The 19,824-nt window shown below is 51.0% G+C and overlaps 2 protein-coding genes across 3 annotated transcripts in view; both read right to left on the bottom strand.

Moving 5' to 3' along the window:
- HSF5 (heat shock transcription factor 5) overlaps window positions 1-126 on the bottom strand; it is a 61,651-nt gene extending 61,525 nt beyond the window's left edge. Inside the window, exon 1 of the mRNA XM_045299297.1 lies at window positions 11-126. Coding sequence (XP_045155232.1) covers window positions 11-126 — 116 coding nt within the window. The remainder of the gene's footprint in view (window positions 1-10) is intronic.
- A 461-nt stretch (window positions 127-587) lies between these two features.
- The window catches only part of MTMR4 (myotubularin related protein 4), a 23,146-nt gene continuing 3,909 nt past the window's right edge, over window positions 588-19,824 (bottom strand). The window contains exons 1-18 of one of the 2 annotated variants that reach the window (XM_013005834.2): window positions 19,710-19,792; window positions 18,242-18,331; window positions 17,785-17,901; window positions 17,183-17,265; window positions 15,382-15,542; window positions 15,176-15,272; window positions 14,915-15,028; window positions 13,433-13,629; window positions 13,105-13,233; window positions 12,298-12,409; window positions 11,087-11,282; window positions 10,652-10,837; window positions 10,403-10,573; window positions 10,108-10,262; window positions 4,635-6,024; window positions 3,197-3,307; window positions 2,965-3,053; window positions 588-2,804 (exon numbers count right to left, since the gene is read on the bottom strand). In XM_013005834.2, the coding sequence (XP_012861288.1) occupies window positions 2,627-2,804; window positions 2,965-3,053; window positions 3,197-3,307; window positions 4,635-6,024; window positions 10,108-10,262; window positions 10,403-10,573; window positions 10,652-10,837; window positions 11,087-11,282; window positions 12,298-12,409; window positions 13,105-13,233; window positions 13,433-13,629; window positions 14,915-15,028; window positions 15,176-15,272; window positions 15,382-15,542; window positions 17,183-17,265; window positions 17,785-17,901; window positions 18,242-18,331; window positions 19,710-19,754 (3,621 nt within the window). In that variant the 5' untranslated portion in view covers window positions 19,755-19,792 and the 3' untranslated portion in view covers window positions 588-2,626. Of the gene's footprint in view, window positions 2,805-2,964; window positions 3,054-3,196; window positions 3,308-4,634; window positions 6,025-10,107; window positions 10,263-10,402; window positions 10,574-10,651; window positions 10,838-11,086; window positions 11,283-12,297; window positions 12,410-13,104; window positions 13,234-13,432; window positions 13,630-14,914; window positions 15,029-15,175; window positions 15,273-15,381; window positions 15,543-17,182; window positions 17,266-17,784; window positions 17,902-18,241; window positions 18,332-19,709; window positions 19,793-19,824 lie in introns of those variants that run through there. The other variant, XM_045299569.1, reaches the window with a different exon arrangement.

Genomic DNA, 19,824 nt, shown 5'->3' with positions numbered 1-19,824 from the left:
AGCCCCGGGCGGGGACTGCTGCCCGCTGGCGTCTCCGGCCCGCGTCCGCTGGGCTGTGCCGGCCCGGAGGGCGTGTGCGCTGGACGCCCCAGCGCCCGCCACGTGCGGCAAGGTCCAGGCCGGCATTCTGCCGCGCAGGGGCCTACCTCCAGTCGTGAGCCCAGTCCGTCCGACCTCCAATCCTGGCCCACAGTCCGAGGCCACACATCCGTCTTCAGAAGTGACGTCCTACACACGCTTCGGGAGACTCGCGCCGGCCACTTTCTGCTCTGGACAATTTACTCAGAGAAAGGAGGCCACTTACGGGGAGAAGATCAAGAGAGAATAGGTGGTGACATTGTAGATGCTAACGAGAAATAATCAAACGAGATGGGAAGCACGTACGGTGTCTGGAAGGATACCTCTCTATCCGGTTAGTAAGTGTCCAGGGAGTTGATTTTTTTTTAAAAAATCAGGGCCCATAAAAATTGATGGAGATAGCTGGGAGGCGGGTGCATTATGTTTTAGCCCGTTCTCGTGGACAAAGGAAAAGGAGCCCATTTTTCCCCTCAGAAATAAAAAGTAATAAAAACACCCAACAAAGCAGCACTAATATAGAGATTTTATTTAAATTGTATTGAGATTTTACAGCACATTGTATGTTTGTCACAACGCGACTGCACAGTTTGGATTTTTGGCCATCTCATGTCACTTAACACCCACAAGAGCTCTGAAAGGAGTATTTGATGAATGCATCTGAGCTGAGAGCCCAGTCTCTCTCTCCAAGGCCATGCAGTTTGCTCACTGATAGGACAGCCCCTCAAAACAGCCACGCGAGATGGACAGATACAGTCTCCCCAAATGTTAGCACTCTTGCTCCCCCTGAAAACGGGCAGAGTGAAGTGCAATCAAAGTCAAGTTAATAAAAAGCCACTCCCAACTGGCAGTAAATCTGAATGATTGAGAATGCTTAGCATTAATTTTATGTATCAGAGACAAGGAATAGTTTGTTACTTTCTCAATGATCTCAGGAATTTCCCAGACACAAAATCTCCATTATTCAACTCCATCTAAAAAAGTTCTGCTAGGCTGACCTAAATACGCCACAACTTTTTAGGTTACATCGTGTCAAGGATAAAAGTAGCAGATGCTTCTCCGTAGGGCTGGGAAAAGGTCAGGACAGACAGCAATCCTTGTTCTAAATACAGAGCCTAGTTCTTTGTAGGTTTTTCTAGAAAGTATCATGAAAATAGTGAGATGACTACCATGTTTTAAAAGCAGGATTAAGCCTAAATGTAATTCACCTCTTATACACCAAAAATTAAAATTGTATAAACAAATTCCTAGCGGTTTCATTATAGGCCAAGGAGACTGTATCTGTTCCAACCACAGTACATGGTTATATCACTGTAGCTTTTGGTTAAGTGCCACTGGTACATATTAAGATGGAAAAAAAAAAAAGAATAAAAAGAAAAACAATGTTTGGTCCAAATGGACACATTTCCCCAATTTTGGTATCAATGCTTTACTCCCTTCTGTTTGGGTTCCATTGGTAAGTGCACAGAAGTAGACAGCAGCATTTGTACTGAAACCCTCACAAACCAAACAGCACATTCCAGGAGGTGAAAAGTCAAACCTACAACCTACCCTCGAGGCGTCAAGTGTTCAGGATCAGAAGCAGAGTGACCCAGAGCGGCGGCAGCCAAGGGAAAGACAACACAGGGGAAGTGGGTGATGGAACACTCCAAAAAATGTTTATTTCATGCCTGGAGAGGACCAAGGTGTAGCTCCTGTGTTAGCACCAGGACAACTAGGAAGCCTGGTTAAAGGGGTAGGGCACAACTCAGCAGATAGTTCACAAGGGCCTTGTTTGCTGTTCCCCATTCCTCATCCTTCACAGTGCTACCTCAAGAGCTCTCGCTGCGCAATAACAGAGTGCCCTCACGGCTCCAAGTACTGACTTTCCTTAGGATGGGCCGTCAGCAGAGCTTCCCTCTGCTCCCCAAATGTCTGACCCCTAGAACGGTTCCCCTAAATTGAATATTCACTGATGCTGGTCGATGACCAAAGGGAAAAATACACCAGAACCTCCACTTGCTGAACCAGTCTTTGAACCAAACTCCACAGAAAGACAGAACTGATGCGACTAGGGGAGTGCCTCTAAGACTGAGCCTTCATGCACAGACACAGAGCACAGAGGTGTGGGGGGTTCATCTCAAGAGGGAGAGAAATTCCTCTTAGATACTATACTCGGCATTGTTCAAGGCAGAGGAGGGATGGGTGTGGTTATCACCTGGAGTTTGGTTATACATATGCCTTTCTATTGCTGTTTGGGGCACTTTTGCACCAGGAAGGATCTATGAAATCATTATCTTGTGGGCCCCAGGAGAAAGAAGCTGAGTCACCAATTCAACATTAAGCCTCCAGACTTGGGGTCTGGATCAGGACCTTTACCTCAAGGTAAGGCCCTCCTGCTAAGTTGGAATTCCTCTGCCTCCAGTCCCATCGTCCCAAGGAGGATTTCTCAGGACGGCATCTTTGAGCTCTGTGGATTCAGGAGCCACACCAAAAAGCCGTCACAACTCCACCTGAAGCAGATCCTCCCTTCAAACCTGCTAAAAATCGGACACGTCGTCGTCTCTGGCATTCAGCTGGAGGCCGTAGCAATGGGTTTCTTCAGATGTTGGCTCATGAGATCCCTGGCACGAGATACTTGGATGTGTTCGTAACATGAGTTACAGACAAGAACTGGGTCATAAAGTTGCTGATCAGGAATGGGCAACTTCAGGTGGCAGCATCCAGCACAAAATACATTCCCACAATTTCTGCCAAAGAGCAAAGAAAGAAGAGTTCAGAGAAAATGAAAGTCTGAAAGGCCTTGCATGAGTAAATGAGAGAAAACATCTCTCTTTTTCAGACTCTAAGTATATAAATGTATGATACTGTTTTGAGAGTGATCCTGAATCATACAAAACAACTTCTTACCTGCAATGGTGCCTTCGTTTGGCCAACCAGAATTCACAGTCACAGTTATAGCAATGTGATGCCATGTGATCAGGAACCCAGCGAGTCACCTGACAGAGACACAAGGGAAAAGTTCCAGGTTCCTATCGAGAGTATAGAAGAGTAACATTGCCACGAGGAAAGCCTCCCCTGGGAAATTGACAAGGCCCATCATCGCTTGCATTGGGACCCTCCACACATGTGCCTGACATACCTCAGTTTCTTTCTTATCCACAGGTTCCCAGCTTGCTTCTGAAAGGCAATCTTCACTGTGATCAGAGCCAAAATCCTCTGTATCACTGCCGTCTGACTCCTTTAAACACGTCTAAAGAAATGCAAAGACATCACAATATCTTCCTCATCGTGGGCATCTGGCATTAGCTATGTGCCAGGCACTGCTTGACGGGCATTACCTGTCTGAGTTTATTTAACTCCTCGTGGCAACCTTAGGTTATCCCTGTGTTACGCATGATGAAACAGAGCCCAAAGAGGGCTGGGAAGTTCGCACGTTGTAAAGCTGGGATTTGATCCTAGCTAACATTCTGGCTCGAGAGCCATGCTTTTAACCAATGTGTTACACCGCTGGGGAAAGAAAACTCCACTTATTACAGTTTGAACTAAAGTTCAGTGAATGCTGGCCTGTGGGCCAAATCTGGCCCACTGCCTGCTTTTGTAAATCAAGCTTTATTGGGACACAGCTACATTCACTCATGTCCATATTGCCTATAGCTGCTTTTGCCCCCAAACAGGAGAAATGAGTAGTTGTGGCAGAGATCGCATGCCCTGAAATATTTCCTATGTGGTACTCTCCAAAAACGTTTGCTAACCCCTGCTCCAAGTGATGCCCCTGGACAAGAAGTTGTTAGCCCTGCCCGCATTACCAGCAGAGAAGTGGGCAGCCGGCCAATGAAAGTGCCTTCGCATGGACAGATGTACAGATAACAAGGTACGATGGGAAAGCAGCTGGCTCAGGGCCAGCTGCGACTTCTCAACATAGCAGTCCAGATGGACCTCGTCTTCTCTCACCTGGCCCATTCCAAAATGCCCTAATGAGTCTCACGACAGCTTTAGCCAGTTGACAGATTATGTTAGGAGTCATCTTCTTAAAATTCAAATCTGATCATCTCTGTGCAACAAAACTATATTGCCAGAAGGTAAAAGCTTAAACAAGAAAGGTAACTCAACACCCTTGACTCTTCCAAACCCGATCCCTTCCAGTAGCACTTTCCAACATGTTCTTTGTCCTGTTGGTCCCAGCACAAATAGGGGTACATCGGTCACTCGCACTCTTTACTCAAGCCGTACCATTTCGTAGCTACTGACGCCATACTTCTGTGCAAGTAGTTCCTTGTTCCTGAGCACTTGGCGCATACTACATATTTCTTCAGCACTCAGGTCAAGCACTAACTTCTCAGGAAAGTCTTTCCTGACCTTTTACCCAGAAGCTTAACAGTTGGCCTTCCTCCAAGTAATGCATTCCAGAATATAATGTTAATTGTTTGTCTCTCCCACTAGGCCGTGAGCCCCAAGGGCAGGGGATGTGTCTTTCTTTCATCATCTAACTCAAGCATCTAGCTCAGTGGCTAGGCGAATGTTGATGGATGATGCAAGGCTGTTAGGGTGGATGGATGGCATAGTAAGTGAATACTTACAAAATCATCCTCGTAGTCCATGGGGGGCTCTGCTGGAGGGGCACAGCAATGACGGATATCCAGCCTCATCTGAAGTTCACGCACCTGCCGGCGTAGCTGTTCCACCTCTTGCTTGTAGCTTGCTTCAATTTGTCGCAATCTATGCTGGATCACATCCGTAGGGAAGGGCAGTCCATCGTCATCCAGGTAGAGAGGAGGCACTGGAGAAGAGCAACTCAAGGGAACAGGCTTTGTATGGGATAACTGCTTTGGGTGACCGGACAACCACATCCGGTTTTTGCCTCCTGGGCCAGTACAGTGTCCATTAGAATGACTCGAACAGACGGGCGACTTCACACCTTCTCTCTGAGCCCACTGGCCCCCAAAGCAGGGCCCCGTTGCCCTCATCTGCTTGCTGCCTGACCTCTTGCTACAACAGCCATAGGCAAGCAGCCGCCGAGAGGTGGTCTCCCCACTTGGCAATGAAGTCACCATCCCTTGGAAGCTGTCCCAGTTGGACCCCAGAAGAGAGAACTCACTGATCTGGCTCTGAGAAACCATCTTTCGGGTCAATTCCAATGGCATTTTCCCAAACCGAGGATTTTCCAATAACTGCCCATTTAGCCTAGTCCCCCTTTTGCCAGAGTCTTCCTCCCCAGGCATCAGATCGGGCACAGGAGTGGGGTGTTCATGGTGGGAGATACTTGCCACAGACCCTGAGGGATCTTGGCTGAGGAAGTCAGGGCTTGGGTCTAGAGGAGTTTGGCAGGGAGCACTCAGTGGGTCACAAAGACTGGGATCTGAAGTACAACTAGAGGGCACACAGTGCATGGAGTTCAGCTGGGCCTGGGGGGGAACTCCCGAAAGAGCATGCTGGGAAGACTCGGGAAAATCACCAATTCCATCACACCGGACAAGAACGGCCTCAGAGAGTACACTGACAGCCTCTTTCTCAGGACAGTGTTCAGCGGGCTCCTCCCTGGTGCCATCTAAAGTTCTATTCCGTTCATCCTGGGCAGGAGGGTCTAGAGCGGGTACCGTCGTCTCTTCTGGGACTTTGACCTCAAGATCAGAGGGGTTGCTTTCCACTTCCTGGGGCACAGCAGTATTACACAGTTCGTAACTCGGAGAACAGTTTCTGTGGCTCTTGAAAGGCTTATTGCTCAAGTCGTCTTCCTGGCTGCTGGACAGAGTGGGAGGGCCCATTTCTCCGGCAGCTGGCTGAGGACCTCCTGGCCCTGATTTCTCACAGGCTGTCTCGGATCCTTCAGGACCGCTGTGCCAAGGCTCCAGGCCTACCCTGGCCTCCTGACTGTGATTGTTCAGGTTAGGGTCACTGGACGTGCGCGTAAAGGGGCTGCTTGTGTCACAGGCAGAAAGAAGGTCATCCATGGATCTGGTTTTAGGCAATCTGGAATGACAAGCCAGCACCTCCAGGTCAGCGAATGGGGGCCAGTTCCGGGATAAAGAACCAGACACCAGAGCAAGAGCAATGTCAGCTAGGGTTCCCAGACGTCATCCATTTAAAATCATACACGTAATCTGTATCATCGAAAGCTCCAAGCGCAGACCATGGACTTGGCTTCAGCGTTTATGTAATCACCCCACACAATCACCCTACCTTGGTCACTCTCATTCATTCTCAAAGACTATGGCTGAATTAAGTGGACCAGCAGGGCTCAGTATTTGGTGGGCATGAGGAGGACCTGTGGATCGCCTACCAACACAGACAAGCAGGACCCATCTAAGACCTATGCAGTCAAAATGGCCAGCCAAGAGTGCAGTACAGGCACCTGTACTCTCAAAAAGTATCATAGCCGGTGTCATGCATGGTACTTTTTATTATGGAAGCTTTCAAACACACACTTAGAAGTGGGACCGTTTAAGGCACGTCCATGAAACCTTCACCCACATTCAACAATAGCAACTTTTTGTCATCCTCCACTGCTAATTCCAATATGTATCAAAAGTTTAGTGACTCATGTCAGTGGCACTGAGACCAAGGGAGAGCCCGTCCAGCTAGGATGGACAGGGAAAGCTTCACAAAGAGGCGAGGCTAGAGAGGGTCCTAGATGCTAGGATACGTGTCAGATTTCAATGAATGAGGAGGAAAGAGGGTAGGCAGGGCATTTTTTATCTAGAGCAAGGTAGACCCACAGGTTAAGTCAGGCTTCCCTAAAAACTTTTATAATGTTCTTCTAAATTCGATTTTCCATCTTGAGTTACCTATTGCACAAGACCCCCTTGCCATCGACTGATATTTCAACCTCAACCTGCTTACGTCTCCTCTCTCTCCAAACTGGTCTTCTTCTCAACTTCTCGGTATCAGCAGTACTCAGTCTCGAAGTCTGAAACACTGAAACTGGGACTTGTCACTGACCCATCCTTACCTTTATTTCTACCCTCCAACATACGCTCCGTTCTGCAGCCTGCTGATGACTTCCCACAGGTCTCTGGATTTAATCTTTCCCGTTTCCAGGGATTCTTCCCCTGACATGGCAGTGTTTCAACTACCCTGTTCCTCTAACAACCACCCTGCTCATGCCCCTAAGTCTAGACTACCTAGAATGATTTATTCTTCACAAGTGAATTAAGACAAACTTCCCAGTATGGTTTTAAAGCTCTGGATTACTGACCTAAATTTACTTCTTATTCCCTCCAAACAGTCCTTCCCGACCCTTGCCAGCTCCAGCAAGGTTCTGCCTTTCATCACGTCATGTGTCCACTTCCTTGGGATCCCTCGCTACTGGCCTTGATCCCAGTGCATAACTCTCTGTATTCTGTTCGTTTGCTTCTCCACTGAAACAATGACAAAGCACCTGTTGTGCGCCAGGCCTTAAAGACACACGTGCTACAGACAACAATTAACGACGGCTCCGTTTGGCCTTTAATTCTCTGAGTCAAACAGCCATCAAGGACTCTCTTATTTCTTCTCATTCCTCTAGTCACCCTTGAACCCCCCACATTCTTACTTGCACAGATTCTGACTTAGAATTGTTCTCTGATTACTTCATGTGCCTTATCATCCAGCTTAAAAATACCTTGAAAGCAGGGCCGACGGCTTGTCTTTCTTTGGTGAAGCCCACAAAGCCTAGTGCAGGGCCAGGCCCACTGCCAGGCAGTTGCTCCTGGCTCCGAGACCCTTGTTTCCCAGGCTGTAAATCTTTATAGGAACAGAGAAGCCCCTACTTTCTCACAGAGCAGCTGGGTGTTGAAACCACTGACTTGGCTGGCAGCAGTCCAACCCTTACTCGACTTCACCATCAGCACTATGTAGCACATCAGCAGTAAAGAAACACTTATGGAATTATAACATCAGTTACTGGTTTAAGACAATGATTACTGAGCCAAAGGCTGGATGACATTTTGGTAAAACGTATGGCCTCCTTCCCTGTTAAAATAAGCACAAGAATCTATACTTACATTATGCATGGTGTGCAAAGAGGGTGGGGTGGGGGTGGATCATAGAACCCCTGAAGTCTATCCACAGACCCGACAATGGACTCAGCTTAAAAGGCCCCCAAACATATCATTTATAGTGTTGGGTTTTTTCTTTTCCTTTATAACACTAGGCAATAGCGTAAAGCTACCTTTTAATTTTTAAAACTGTCAGCCTACAAACAAATACCAAAGTTTGAAATGCACATATCCTCTGTGGCAGCATTTTCATTCCCAGGACTTTATCTGACAGAAATACCAGCACAGTGCAAAGATACATACATAAAGGGTGCTCCCTGAAGCGCTTCCCGTAATGATGGGGCAAAAAGAGGAATACCTAAATCACCACTATGAAGCTGAATATGCAAATTATGATTGTCTAATTTTGCAATCGATACGGAATGCTTCCTGGAAGCACAGATGGCGAGACTTCATCTCAAGTCCTTTGGACAGCTAGAGGGGGATCAAGCCTCGGAGAAGGACGCCACCCTTGGCTGCGTAGAGGGTTAGGGAGAGAGGACCCCTCAACAAGATGGGCTGACACAGCGCCTACGACAACGCACTCAAGTACGGGCAGCAAAGGCCTGGAGGTGGGAGCAGCAGCAGGCAGTGTTGGGTTTTGTTGTGACAGGGCCATCAGGAGGACCAGCTAACCACAACGAGCAGCCATCCGTCGGGTATGACCCGGCCGTGCCCCTCCTAGGTGCATACCCCACAGAACTGAAAGCAGGGCGGAAGCCTATTGGTACATCGTTTCATTTGCAGCATCAATCGCAATAACCAAAAGGTAGAAACCATCCGGTGCTTTCCAACAGATAAATGGACAAATAAAATCGAGTACACGCATACGACGGACTCACTTCACTAGTAAGATAAATGCTAATACATGCTACCACATGGATAAACCTAAAACCAAAGTAAGTAATGACACACAAAAGGAAAATCATGATTTGGTCCCACTGACAATGAACTACCTAGACTAGGCAATGGATAGAGGGAGAAAGTAGATTAGAAGTTACCGGGGTCTTGGGGGAGAGGAGGACGGAGAGGTCTTGCCTAGCAGATGCAGCTTTTACGAGTGGGGTAAGATTCAATTGTGAAATAGACGGTAGTGATGATTGCACAACACTGTGAATGCCATTAACGTCACTAAATTTCACATTTAAAAATGGTCAACATGGTGTGTTATATATTCTACCACACACACACACACACACACCTTTGAAAGTGCTGTCATAAAATGACGAGCATAATATCAAACTGGAAAAAAAATATGGAAGAGCATGTGAAAATGATTGTTTTTCATTAAAAAAAAACCGTTGCTGTGTGTTCAGTGTGTGGACACGATTATCTACCCAGCGATAAACATCTGGAAAAGCATGTAACAAATGTCAATATGGGACAGCTTGTGGGATCTAGAATCACTGCAGGCCTTGTATTTTCTGCTTCCATATTGTTTTACAAGTTATATTTGTATTCTGCTTTTAACGTTTCATTTATAATAAGGAACACTTTTAGCAACGTACAATTTAACAACTCCCTTCTCACTCTCTCCAGACCATATTTAAATATTCAATCAGGAAATAATTTTCACTTTTATGTATCTCTTCTGGCTCTGGGTTCTCGTAATGGGGAGTCATGTAAAGGCCCCCCCCTCTTCAGAGAACTCTGAGCGTTGAAGGCCTCTGGAAGCTAATGCTGGCCATACGAAAGGTTACTACGAAGCTAACACGCTCCGGTTAATGAGCAAAAACCAAGACCATTCCCACAAACTTTCCTGAAAGCGTTCTCTGTGTGCTGTCGTTCCCCTCTACCCCTCCTGAGCACGTCAGGCAGCGTGATAGCAGTTCCAGGGGATGGTAATCAAGGGGAAAAAGTTACCAATGTTATCTTAACAAAGGACCTTGACACTAGAGTGCACTCCAGACTAGCTTCAAGACTTGAGCGGAGTTTCTCCTTCAACTGCCTCAGGAAGTCGCTTTTACATATCCCATAAAAGACAGAGCGCAGTGCTTATGCGCAACGTAAAGCAGTCCCTGGAGAAGGGCTTTCCTACCTGTCCAGAGAGCGGCCCGAGAACTCCTGGCTCTGCATCACGGGGGAAAGGTAGAGCTCCATGCTCTCCTCCCCGAGGGTGCAGGGAGGCGAAGCGGGCAGGTAAACAGCTGTCCAGAGGTGCAGGGCCCGCACATGGCACACAGGATGCAGGACCTAGGAAAGCAGCCGCTTACGGGATGTTCTCAGCCCCGCCAGGACCAACTCTGGTCCTCCCACCCCACCCCTCACAGTCGGCCTGTCCTCCCGCCCTCTAGGTTTCCAGGCAGCACCTGTAGGATTCAGGCTCCACTTACCATCTCTGAGCTGGGTGTATAGAGGAAGTTGTGGAAGTTCTTATTGCCAGCTCGCAGAAGAGCCCACACAGAGCAGGTCCGCTTGTAGATGCTGCGCTTCTCTCGTTCACAGGGGTTGTTGGCCAGGAAGGTGCCGTAGAGGCAGGAGTATGTGTGCTGAACCAGTTTCACCTAGGGGGCCAAGACTATTGAGCTTGGAGCCTTGGGCCGACACCCCCCACCCCCCTGGCTCTAAGCTTTAGAGCATACCAGGAATGCTTCGTTAAACTCAAATAGGCAAGGGAACTGCTTGAGCAACTGATGGACGGAATCAAGCCACTGGAGGAACACGGGGCACTGCTCACTCTGGTCCTCTGCATTCTCCTGGTGGCCACAGCGATCGCCAAACTTGTGTCCAAAATCCAGCCAGTCAGACTCCACTAACACTTGGAAGCCCTGCAGAGGAGGAGACGGTTCAAGCCCTGGGCCTCTCTGGAGGGGGCTGGTGAGCCACACCCCAGAGGAATTCCCAAAGCCAGGAGCAAGCAGCAACAAGGAAGGACAGGACTGATCTGATCTCACCTTGAGGAGGATTCAAAGCCACCAATGTCCTCTACTGGAAAATCCCCACGGCAAAGTCACAGGGCCTAGCCCCACCTCTCCCCACCCCATTCCTGTTCTTCCCCACCCAGGCCCTCTGAATACCTCCAGTGTCCGATAATAGGGGTCCAGCAGGATTTTAGCCAGGGCTACAATCTGTGGCGTCCGGTCCCAGCCGTCCGAGCAGTGTACGAGCACCGGCCGGCCTTCTCGGTCTACGGTGTTTGCCACCAGCACAGCTGCCTTTAGCATCACCGACAAGTGCTGCAGCCATTTGGTACTTTCCAGTGCAGACAGCCAGCTGTGCAAGAGCAGAAGTCAAGTCTGTCACCAAGGGCGCGGGGGCTGCAATCCTCTCTCCAGCGCCCTGTAGCCTGCCCCACCACCCGAAGCCCCTAGTGAGGGCTGAGGCCAGACCCTGCACCTAGGGCGCTTCTGACAAGAGATACCCAACAAGACGGTGGGGAAGACAGGCCCTGGGATGGATAAAAGCCTCCTGGATAGCCACAGGAAGTGAGCAGCATCTGGATGAGGGGCACAAGGGCACATATATATTGTTGTGCAGGGAACTGTGTTCCCTAAAAGATGTGTCCGACTGTGTAATTATGCAGCAATCCTGCACCTCCTGATCGGCTGTGAGTATCGTATGTGTTGTGAATCCTATTCTATGTCAGCGAGGCAGAAGTAGCACTAGTGACGGTCACGAGGTGGATTATACTCTTAAGGATTAGGTGAATCTTGAACCAAACTCTTTAGGAATATAAGAGATTAAAGATGGAAACAGATCGGAGAGATTTATTACCTCCAAAAAAAGGAGAGCCAGGGGCAAAGCGCGTCCTCTGGACCCACGGTACCTGTGCCAGGAACCTCCTAGACGCAGGAGTTGACCACAAGGACGGTCCCCACAGCCCACAAAGAGAGGAAGGCTCCCCTAGAACCTGTGGCCTGAAGTCATACTTCTAGCCTCCTAAACTGTGCGAGTGAATTTTAGTTTGCTAAGGGTATCCGCCTGAGGCATTTCTGTTGTAGCAGCAAGAGAGAACTAAAACACACATTCACACATTTTCTCTCCCAGTTTTCTGTGTTCTTCGAGTAGGGCAACTGATCAAACAAACGGAACCCAGTGGTCTGTGATGGTGCCCAAGTGATTGCTGAGAAATGGAAGCAGTGTTGGGACTGACCCGCTATACCCAACTCCACCCAGCCTTCAGGACTCCTGCACCTCCAAATTCCCCATTTCCCCCATCTCATCCTCCAAGAACCGGAGCTACGGGATGAGAGTAGAGAGAGGGTGGAATCAGAGCAGGAACACTTACTTGCTGGGATCCGGCATCTGGCTACACACAGCCCGGAGGTACTGGAAGCTATTCCGGATGGCATGGATGTTGGCCATGCCCATGAACACAACCTCACAGTTGGGATAGTACTCTGTAGATAGAAGAAAGGGGCGTGGGGATAAGAGCAGGCCCTGGAACTAGGCATCCGGATAAGAATGGTCCCAAGGGCACCGTGCCAGAAATCTGAACCACCCTTTTATCTCTGGATGCTCCAGTGCCACATTCCAGAAGCAATAGTAACAATATTAATAACAGGTCATAGTAGTAGCACTGCTAATAATGGCAATATATAGTGAATTCTCAATAAGCAGTAGCTGCTTTGGACCAATAATTATATGTAATCAAGTCAACTCAAACTCATAGAGAGCCTGTCCAGGGATTCTGAGACTATGCATTTTTATAGGGACACACAGTCTCATCTGTGTCATGTGGAGTGGCTGGTCATTTTGAACTGCTGACCTTGCAGTTAGCAGCCCAAACGTCTCCAGAATACGCATGTGAAATCTCTCATCATCTCAGCAAATCTGAAGATATGTATGACCTCCATTTCATACACAAGAAAACACGAGGCCTCATATTTTAGAAGTTAGTAGAAATTGCCGGCGCCCAGTTTCCGCAACCTTTTTGAAACCGCTCAGAAAGCTCAGACAGACTAAGCAGTTAACACACAGTCACAGCTACTAAGCACATGGCGGAGTCCTGATTGCAAGCCAGGTTTATTTGGCTCTTTCCACGACGCACGCTGCCCCCCGCCCAGAGCATGAGGCACAGGGATGACAGCACTACCTTCACATTCACAACCTCCACCCTTGGCCCGGTTGGCCACTGCTGCCGTGTAGGAGCGTGCGTCCAGGATCAGCAGCTTCTGGGGAGCTTGGCTGCTCTCCGCCCCGGAGCACGCCGTCAGGGAGGAATCTAGACAGCAAGGAGAAGGCCCCGGCTCAGCCAGCCACTTCAGCCCTGTGCTTCTCCCTCTCAGGACCAGGGACCCTTCACACCCAAGGCCTCCCACAGGGCAGTGACCCAGGCCTTCTTCCCTGCCTCTCACTGGGGACTCCTGGGAACCAACCACGCCAAAGGCTGCTCCCAGCAGCCAGCCCCACCCGCTCCTTACCAAAACCAGCGTCACACGCCTCGCTCGCATCACTACTGCCGGTGCTGGAGGAACTCCCCGAGGCCCTTGTCCCTGGGTCCAGAGCACAGGCTTTGGCGATGGACGTGACCAGGTATTCATCATCAGCATTGCGCCAGCCCCACCAGCTGATCTCAGGCTGGCTGCAGCGGGCGATAGCAGCCCCGTTGCGCAGGTGTCTGAGAAGACAGGGAAGCAAGCAGGCCCTTGAGATTCCCCGCCCCCAGAGACCTACGGCAGAGATGTTAAGAGGCAGACCCAGGCCTCCACAGCAGGCAGGGGCTACCAGTCCATGCAGGTCATAACAATGACAACCAAACCCCCTTAACATCTAGCATCTCTAGAGAGCTGTACAATTTGGAAAATGCTACCACATACATTTTCTCACATGGGCTCTGTAGTCCCAAGGTGACCTTGACTTGATGAGTCTGCACTGCACCTGCTCCAGCTCCAGACACCCAGCAGGAGAACAGGGCCTGAGCCAAGAGCACCAACAGGCCCAAACCTCAGTTTTCACCTGTCTCGCTCTACTTTAGTGATAGGGGTCAGAGCAAGCTTTTCAGTAATGAACCAGGAAGCAAAATGTCTAGTGCATTTTTGTGGACTTCATCCAGTTTCTAGACATCGTCATCTTTGTGTTTTTTGTGGGGGTTTTTTGTTTGTGTTTTCTTATAACCCTTTAAAACCATAAAAAACATCCCGAAGGAAACCTCATCTACAGTTCTATGACCTTATCTACCCAGAAACCAAACAAACTAGACGGTGCCTGAAGCGTCATTACCAACCATTCGGACCAGGGCTATCATCGATGCATCCTGATAGGAGCAGAGAAAAATGAGGAACAGCTCAAATTCTTACAAAGTCCACACTGAACTGGACTGACTGAGCCGAAAAGGGACCCTGGAGACTACTGCCCTGAGCATTTCCACAAACCTGGAGCTAAAGCCACCTTCTTGTGATGATTGGGTCATAAAATCTAGATTATTAGCAGTGAGGACTGTTTATCTTTTACAAGCCATCAGAGGAGGGAGGCAGGGAAACCAAATCAGTAGAAGCACAAGACTCAGAAGGGAGGAATGTTAAACATGTGGAAGAAGATGTGACCGGTGTCCCTGAAACACACAGTTAGTCATTGTTAAATGAACCGAACTTGCTGGGTAAAACCTACACTTAGAGCATAGTAAGACAGTACTTCTAATAGCGTCTCGACAAAAGTAGGCTGCAGGCTCTATTTCACTCTGGGGCTCTAGTTGCCCAACCCCTGTTCTTATGTGATGTTACAAACACAGGGACAATGAACCAACCCTCCAAATGCCTCAGCCTTAGGAGAAAAAAAACGAAGGCTTTTTAAATGTAAAATCATTTCAGAGCCACTCCCAGTCCATCAGGCTGCGGCAAACCCCCTCCTCTGAGCCTCTCTACTGCATAAGCACTGGCGGCCCCACCTCCCACCGGCTGCCTCACCTATACACAACCACGGGGATCCGCTTCCAGGAGCGGAATGAAGCCACACTCTCCAGCTCTTTATCTGTGATCCACACGGGAACCAGCAGCTTCTGGGGGTAACTGGGGCACAATCTGAGGAGAGACAGAACTGGCTCTAAGACATCCGTTGACTTCTGGGGAAGGACAGGGAGCTCTCCTCCCTCCCAGCCTGGGGAGCTGGGCCCACCCTGCTGCATCCAAGCATGAAGGAGGTGTGGTCCCCCACCCCTGCCCCCTCACTTGTAGTTGCTGTTGATGTGGGAGACTCTCCAGACATTCTGTAGGTCAAAAGCCATCCTTGCAAGCTCTGCCTCCTGCCGACCTCGGACATGCTCTCCTGGAACACAGCCCCACCCACTCCGGTCAGCCCCCAAGAGAGCCAAGTGCAGACATGGAAGAAAGCGAACCAGGCTGTGAGATTCTTCCAAAGAGCAGTGTGGCCTCACCTGGCTGACACAGGTGGGTGTGCTGGTCCTCCTCAGTCAACCCCAGGCACCAGGCGTGGTAGGCAAAGGCAAAGAGGTCCTCAGGCTTGGCAGGTCTTGCTGTGGCCCGGCTTAGGCGAGAGAGCCACTCTTGGCACTGCTTGAAAGTGGAGAAGTGGCACCTGCCAAGCAAGAAGCCATAGGCCTCCGTGAGCCAAGGAGTCGGTGTGCTGGAGTCCATTTTTCTACCAAATTTAAACGTTTCCCGTGACGGAGGGTCTGCATCCCTTGTATCTACACCAGAGACCCTATTATCTCCCACAACGCCCAGCACAAACCTCTACTTCAGGCAGGAAGTCCCCACTTACATCACACTGCCTTCCAGGCTCCTGGTTCTTCTCTCTGCCCAACCATAGCCTACCAAGACTGAAGGCAGCTCCAGGGGAGAAGCCTGATCAAACTCCCATCCGATCAACTCCTTCCTCACTTGATCCTTCATGTGCTTGAACTATACAACGGTAGGTTTCTCCAAGGCATGCGGCCCACAAATTGAGGCTTCCCTCAGCAACTAAACTTGAACCTCCATGAGGGGGAGGGCAACCTGGATTCTTTGAAATCCCTCGAGGCTACTCCTTAAGCACACCCATAAAACCACTGCAACTGAGTCAGCCCTGACTCATGGGGACCTTAAAGATTAGGTTAGAACTGCCTCAGAGGGTTTCCAAGGCTGTAACACACAGGCTGACACATGCCCCACAGTCACTGGCCAGGTCAAGTCACCACGACCTTTAGCTTAGTCCCCGAGGGTTTCCCCACGGCTCCTTGCTGAGTGAACAGCAGCTCTGAAATGGGCATCCTTTTATAAACCCTTGGGAGCACCCCAGGAACCCCAGGGGCACAGCAGTTACACGTTGGGCTGCTAATCACAAGGTCAGCAGTTCAAAACCACCAGACGCTCTGTGGAAGGTAAGGCTTTTGACTCCCATAAAGAGTTATGGTCAAAAAACAAAACAAAAAAGAGTTAGAGTGTCAGAAAGCCACAGGGGTAGTTCTACCCTGTCCTACAGGGTCGCTGTGAGTTGGCATCGGCTCGATGGCAGTGTCTGGAGGATCTTTTGGGAGGTCATCCCAGATATTTCTTTCCTCACACATCCATCTGTCAGCACTACTCCAAAGCAGACTCCCAGAATCGGTTTCTCACTATGTTACCATTTCAGCTGCTGCCGCCACCCTGGACAGACTGTCATGATCTCACACCTGAGTAACTGCCAAGTTTCTTAACTCGTCTCCCAGCATCTGCCTTGGCTTCTGCTCCTATCCCCTCAGTCTATGTTCAATAAAGCAGACACAATGATTCTTCTGCACAGATGTCAACCGGCTCAAAACCTTCCAATCGCTTCTCATTTCCCTCAAAGAATGAACCAGTCGTGGTGAAGCTTGCAGGAACGACACTGACTGATCCTCCCTCCGCTCTCCAACCTCTAGCCCTTTAACCTTAGGGCAGCGTCGGCATAGGAGAGGGTGCTGAGTAACTATTGTGAAATCAACAAATGAACCAGGGACACCAGGAGCACACTGCCAGATCAGAGCCGAGGTGCTTCTGCACGCCTCCCCTTGTCTGTTTGACGGCCGCACAAGCTCAGCGGCGTACCAGCGGTTTCAGGTCAAAACACAGTGAGTCGGTCACCGGGGCTCCTCACCACCCAGCGCAGGTTCTTCCAGCCATTCCTCCACACGGAAAAACGAGGCCAGTGGCCCTGGGAGCAGCGAGGTCTAGACAAGCTTGCGCCAGACGACCTGAGCGAGACCCTCCTGCTCTCACCTCACCACTTTGGAGTCCTTGCAGGCAATGTGCAGCTGGAACATATCCCGGCTCTCCACACTGTCAATCATCCGGAGGGGGACCTTTAGAGGAAGGGCACATGGAAGCTCAAGTCTCCTCCACTCGCCTCACTCTCCCCACCCCCGCCCAGGTGCCGCAGGACTGCCAGGAGAAAGGCAGGCAGCATGAGCTGAAGTCCTCGGCACCGTGGGGGGTCTTTTATGTCTGTGACCCCCCACTAATAGTCACGCAATCCTGCAAGGCAAGTGCTCTCACCCCATAGTATTACTGAGTCTCAAATGACTTGACCAAGGTCACATGGCCGCCAAGTGGTAGGGCAGGAGAAAAGGCTGTTTGCTTGACTGTCAAGTCTGAACCAGAGCCAGTGACTGGGGGGGAGGGGGGGCATGTTGAGTAAGAGAGATGGACAAATCTGTAGCTAACAGAATGTCGCAGGAACACAGAATATCTGGAAGCACGAAAAGAGAAGTGCAGCTTTTTGGAGCCCTCCCCCCCCCCATCAGATAGCACCCTGAAGCACGCCCACCTGGCCCTTCACAGGGGTTCTGGATCGGGTGTGGTGGAACAAGACAGGCACTTACGTTGATGACAGAGTCCTTACACTTGATATGCAACCGGTAGTTGGAGATGGCGATGAGAGCATCGGCTGCCCGGCCCAGGAACTCCACTCCCTCACCCTGCAGCACGGTGAAGGGCACCTGTCGAGGGGCAGAGCAGCCCTCAGCCCAGAGGTGGAGGTGAGCCCCTCCACCCCTGCTCTGTGGGTCCCCTCTGGAGATGCTGGGCCAAGGCGCTGGAGGAGCATCCTCTCCAGGGTACCCGCGCCAGGCAACAGCTGTACTGGAGAGCTGCCTTTTCTTCCCTGGGGCCACAGGCCCCATGGTGCACAGACAGACAGAATGCCCACCTTCCTCCAGAGAGCAGGGGCAGGAAGTGAGAACTTCTGGCACTAGGTCCCCTGTGACATGTTTGTAGGGAAGGAAGGGTGTCTTGAGCTGAGCAGAGAGCCCCACCCGCCTGGAGACTGGGACTCCTTACCTGCAGGTTTTCCTCCTCCTTCACCAGTTCCCTGGGGGGAAACAGATCCTTGGCGTGGATATACTCCAGGCTGGGGGGGCCCTCCTCCCCCTGTGAAAAAGACCAGACTCCTAAGTTGTCAGGCTCCACTTGGCTAGTCAAGCCTTGCTCTGTTCCCCTCCCTAATACACAGCCCCAGCTCACTACCCACACACACTACACACCCCCAAACTATACTTAAGTTTTGGTCTCCAGAAGAGGGAAGAGAGACCTAGTGTGGGCGGGGGTAGTGACTCCAATCTATTAAGCCTAAGGGAAGAGTAAGGTCTAAGGAGAACCTGGGAATCTGCATTCCCTACAGAAGGCATCTCTGATAGAACCAAGATTTCCAAGATGGCAGAGCCTACCAAGGAAGAGAGACAATCGTTGAAGAGAAACGGGAAGGTGCTCTCCTGAGGAGAACCAGTGACAGTCGGGGAATCCAGGGCTGCAAGGCCAGAGAAGCTTGCTTCCCTTTGGTGGGGGAAGGGAGCTCTGAGCAGCCATGCCTCAGAGGACCTTGATGGGTGCTTGCTCTCAAAGGAGGGCGTGTTTGGGATCTGGACTCCCTTCCAGTTAGGCCCATACTGCTCACAACACCCCCCCACCCCACCCCCCACACACCTGCTAGGAAACCTGCAGAGGACCTGAAGGGAATTCCTGAGGAATCCCCACCGCAGGCAGTCACTCCTCTCACAGCCCACCAGGGAGAGGCGAGGCGGAGACCCACCACCTGGGGGGAACCCTGAGACCCAAGGACAGCCAAGGGAGAGAGGAGGCCAGGCAGACAGGGGAGGCGGGGGAGCATCAGGGAGGACAGATGGAGGAAGCTGGGACGGAGTATCAGCCAGAGAGGGAGGAGGGGAGGTCGGGAATGATGCAGAGGTCCGGAGCCCTGCAGGGGCAGGGAAGATGGAGCGAAGAGAGACTGTCTGGGGACAGTCAAGGAGAAGAGACTGGCGGGTCAGGTGAGGTGTGGAGTGGTGGAAGGGGGAGGGGACGAGCGCAGAGGCAGCTCCCAGGCAGCCCATGCTCTCAACCAGACCCCCCAATATCTCAACCGGCCTCCTAGCCACAGCCCACACCAAGCCAGCGTGCAGCGGGTGGGCCCAAGATGGAGAGGTGGTGGGAGAAGGGATGTACCCCTGCAGGGCGGGGCTTGGAGATCTGCAGTCTGGGCCGTGGCTGCGGGCCCAGAAGGGCTCCGGAACCGTCAGCCCTGGGGTTCAAGGAGTCCCGGCACCCACAGATTCACGCAAGTGCAAGAATGAAAAGGGTTGGCCCCGACTCCCCCAGCCCCAGCCGTTGCCCCCCTCCCCCCGCCCCGGGCAGGAGCCTTGCGAAGGGGGATGGGCTCGAATCTGGAATCTCCAGGGCTGGTCCTGGGAGGGGTTGTGGACGCAGCAAAAACTGGGGACCTCGGGCCCCCACAGGCGGGGCCGGCACTTACGAAACAGCTGAGCATGGAGCAGGAAACGCGGGCGGTCAGGCTCATGGTCGCGGGCGGTCTGGGCCAGCGCACATGTCCCCCGAGCTTTGGCGCTGCCCGCCAGCCCTGGGCTTCC

This window comes from Echinops telfairi, unplaced genomic scaffold (assembly GCF_000313985.2).
Source record: "Echinops telfairi isolate 266 unplaced genomic scaffold, ASM31398v2 ScPeMD7_7458;HRSCAF=8496, whole genome shotgun sequence".
Lineage (NCBI taxonomy): Eukaryota > Metazoa > Chordata > Mammalia > Afrosoricida > Tenrecidae > Echinops > Echinops telfairi.
Note: the sequence above shows the minus strand (reverse complement) of the source record. Positions and strands in the feature narration are given on the sequence as shown.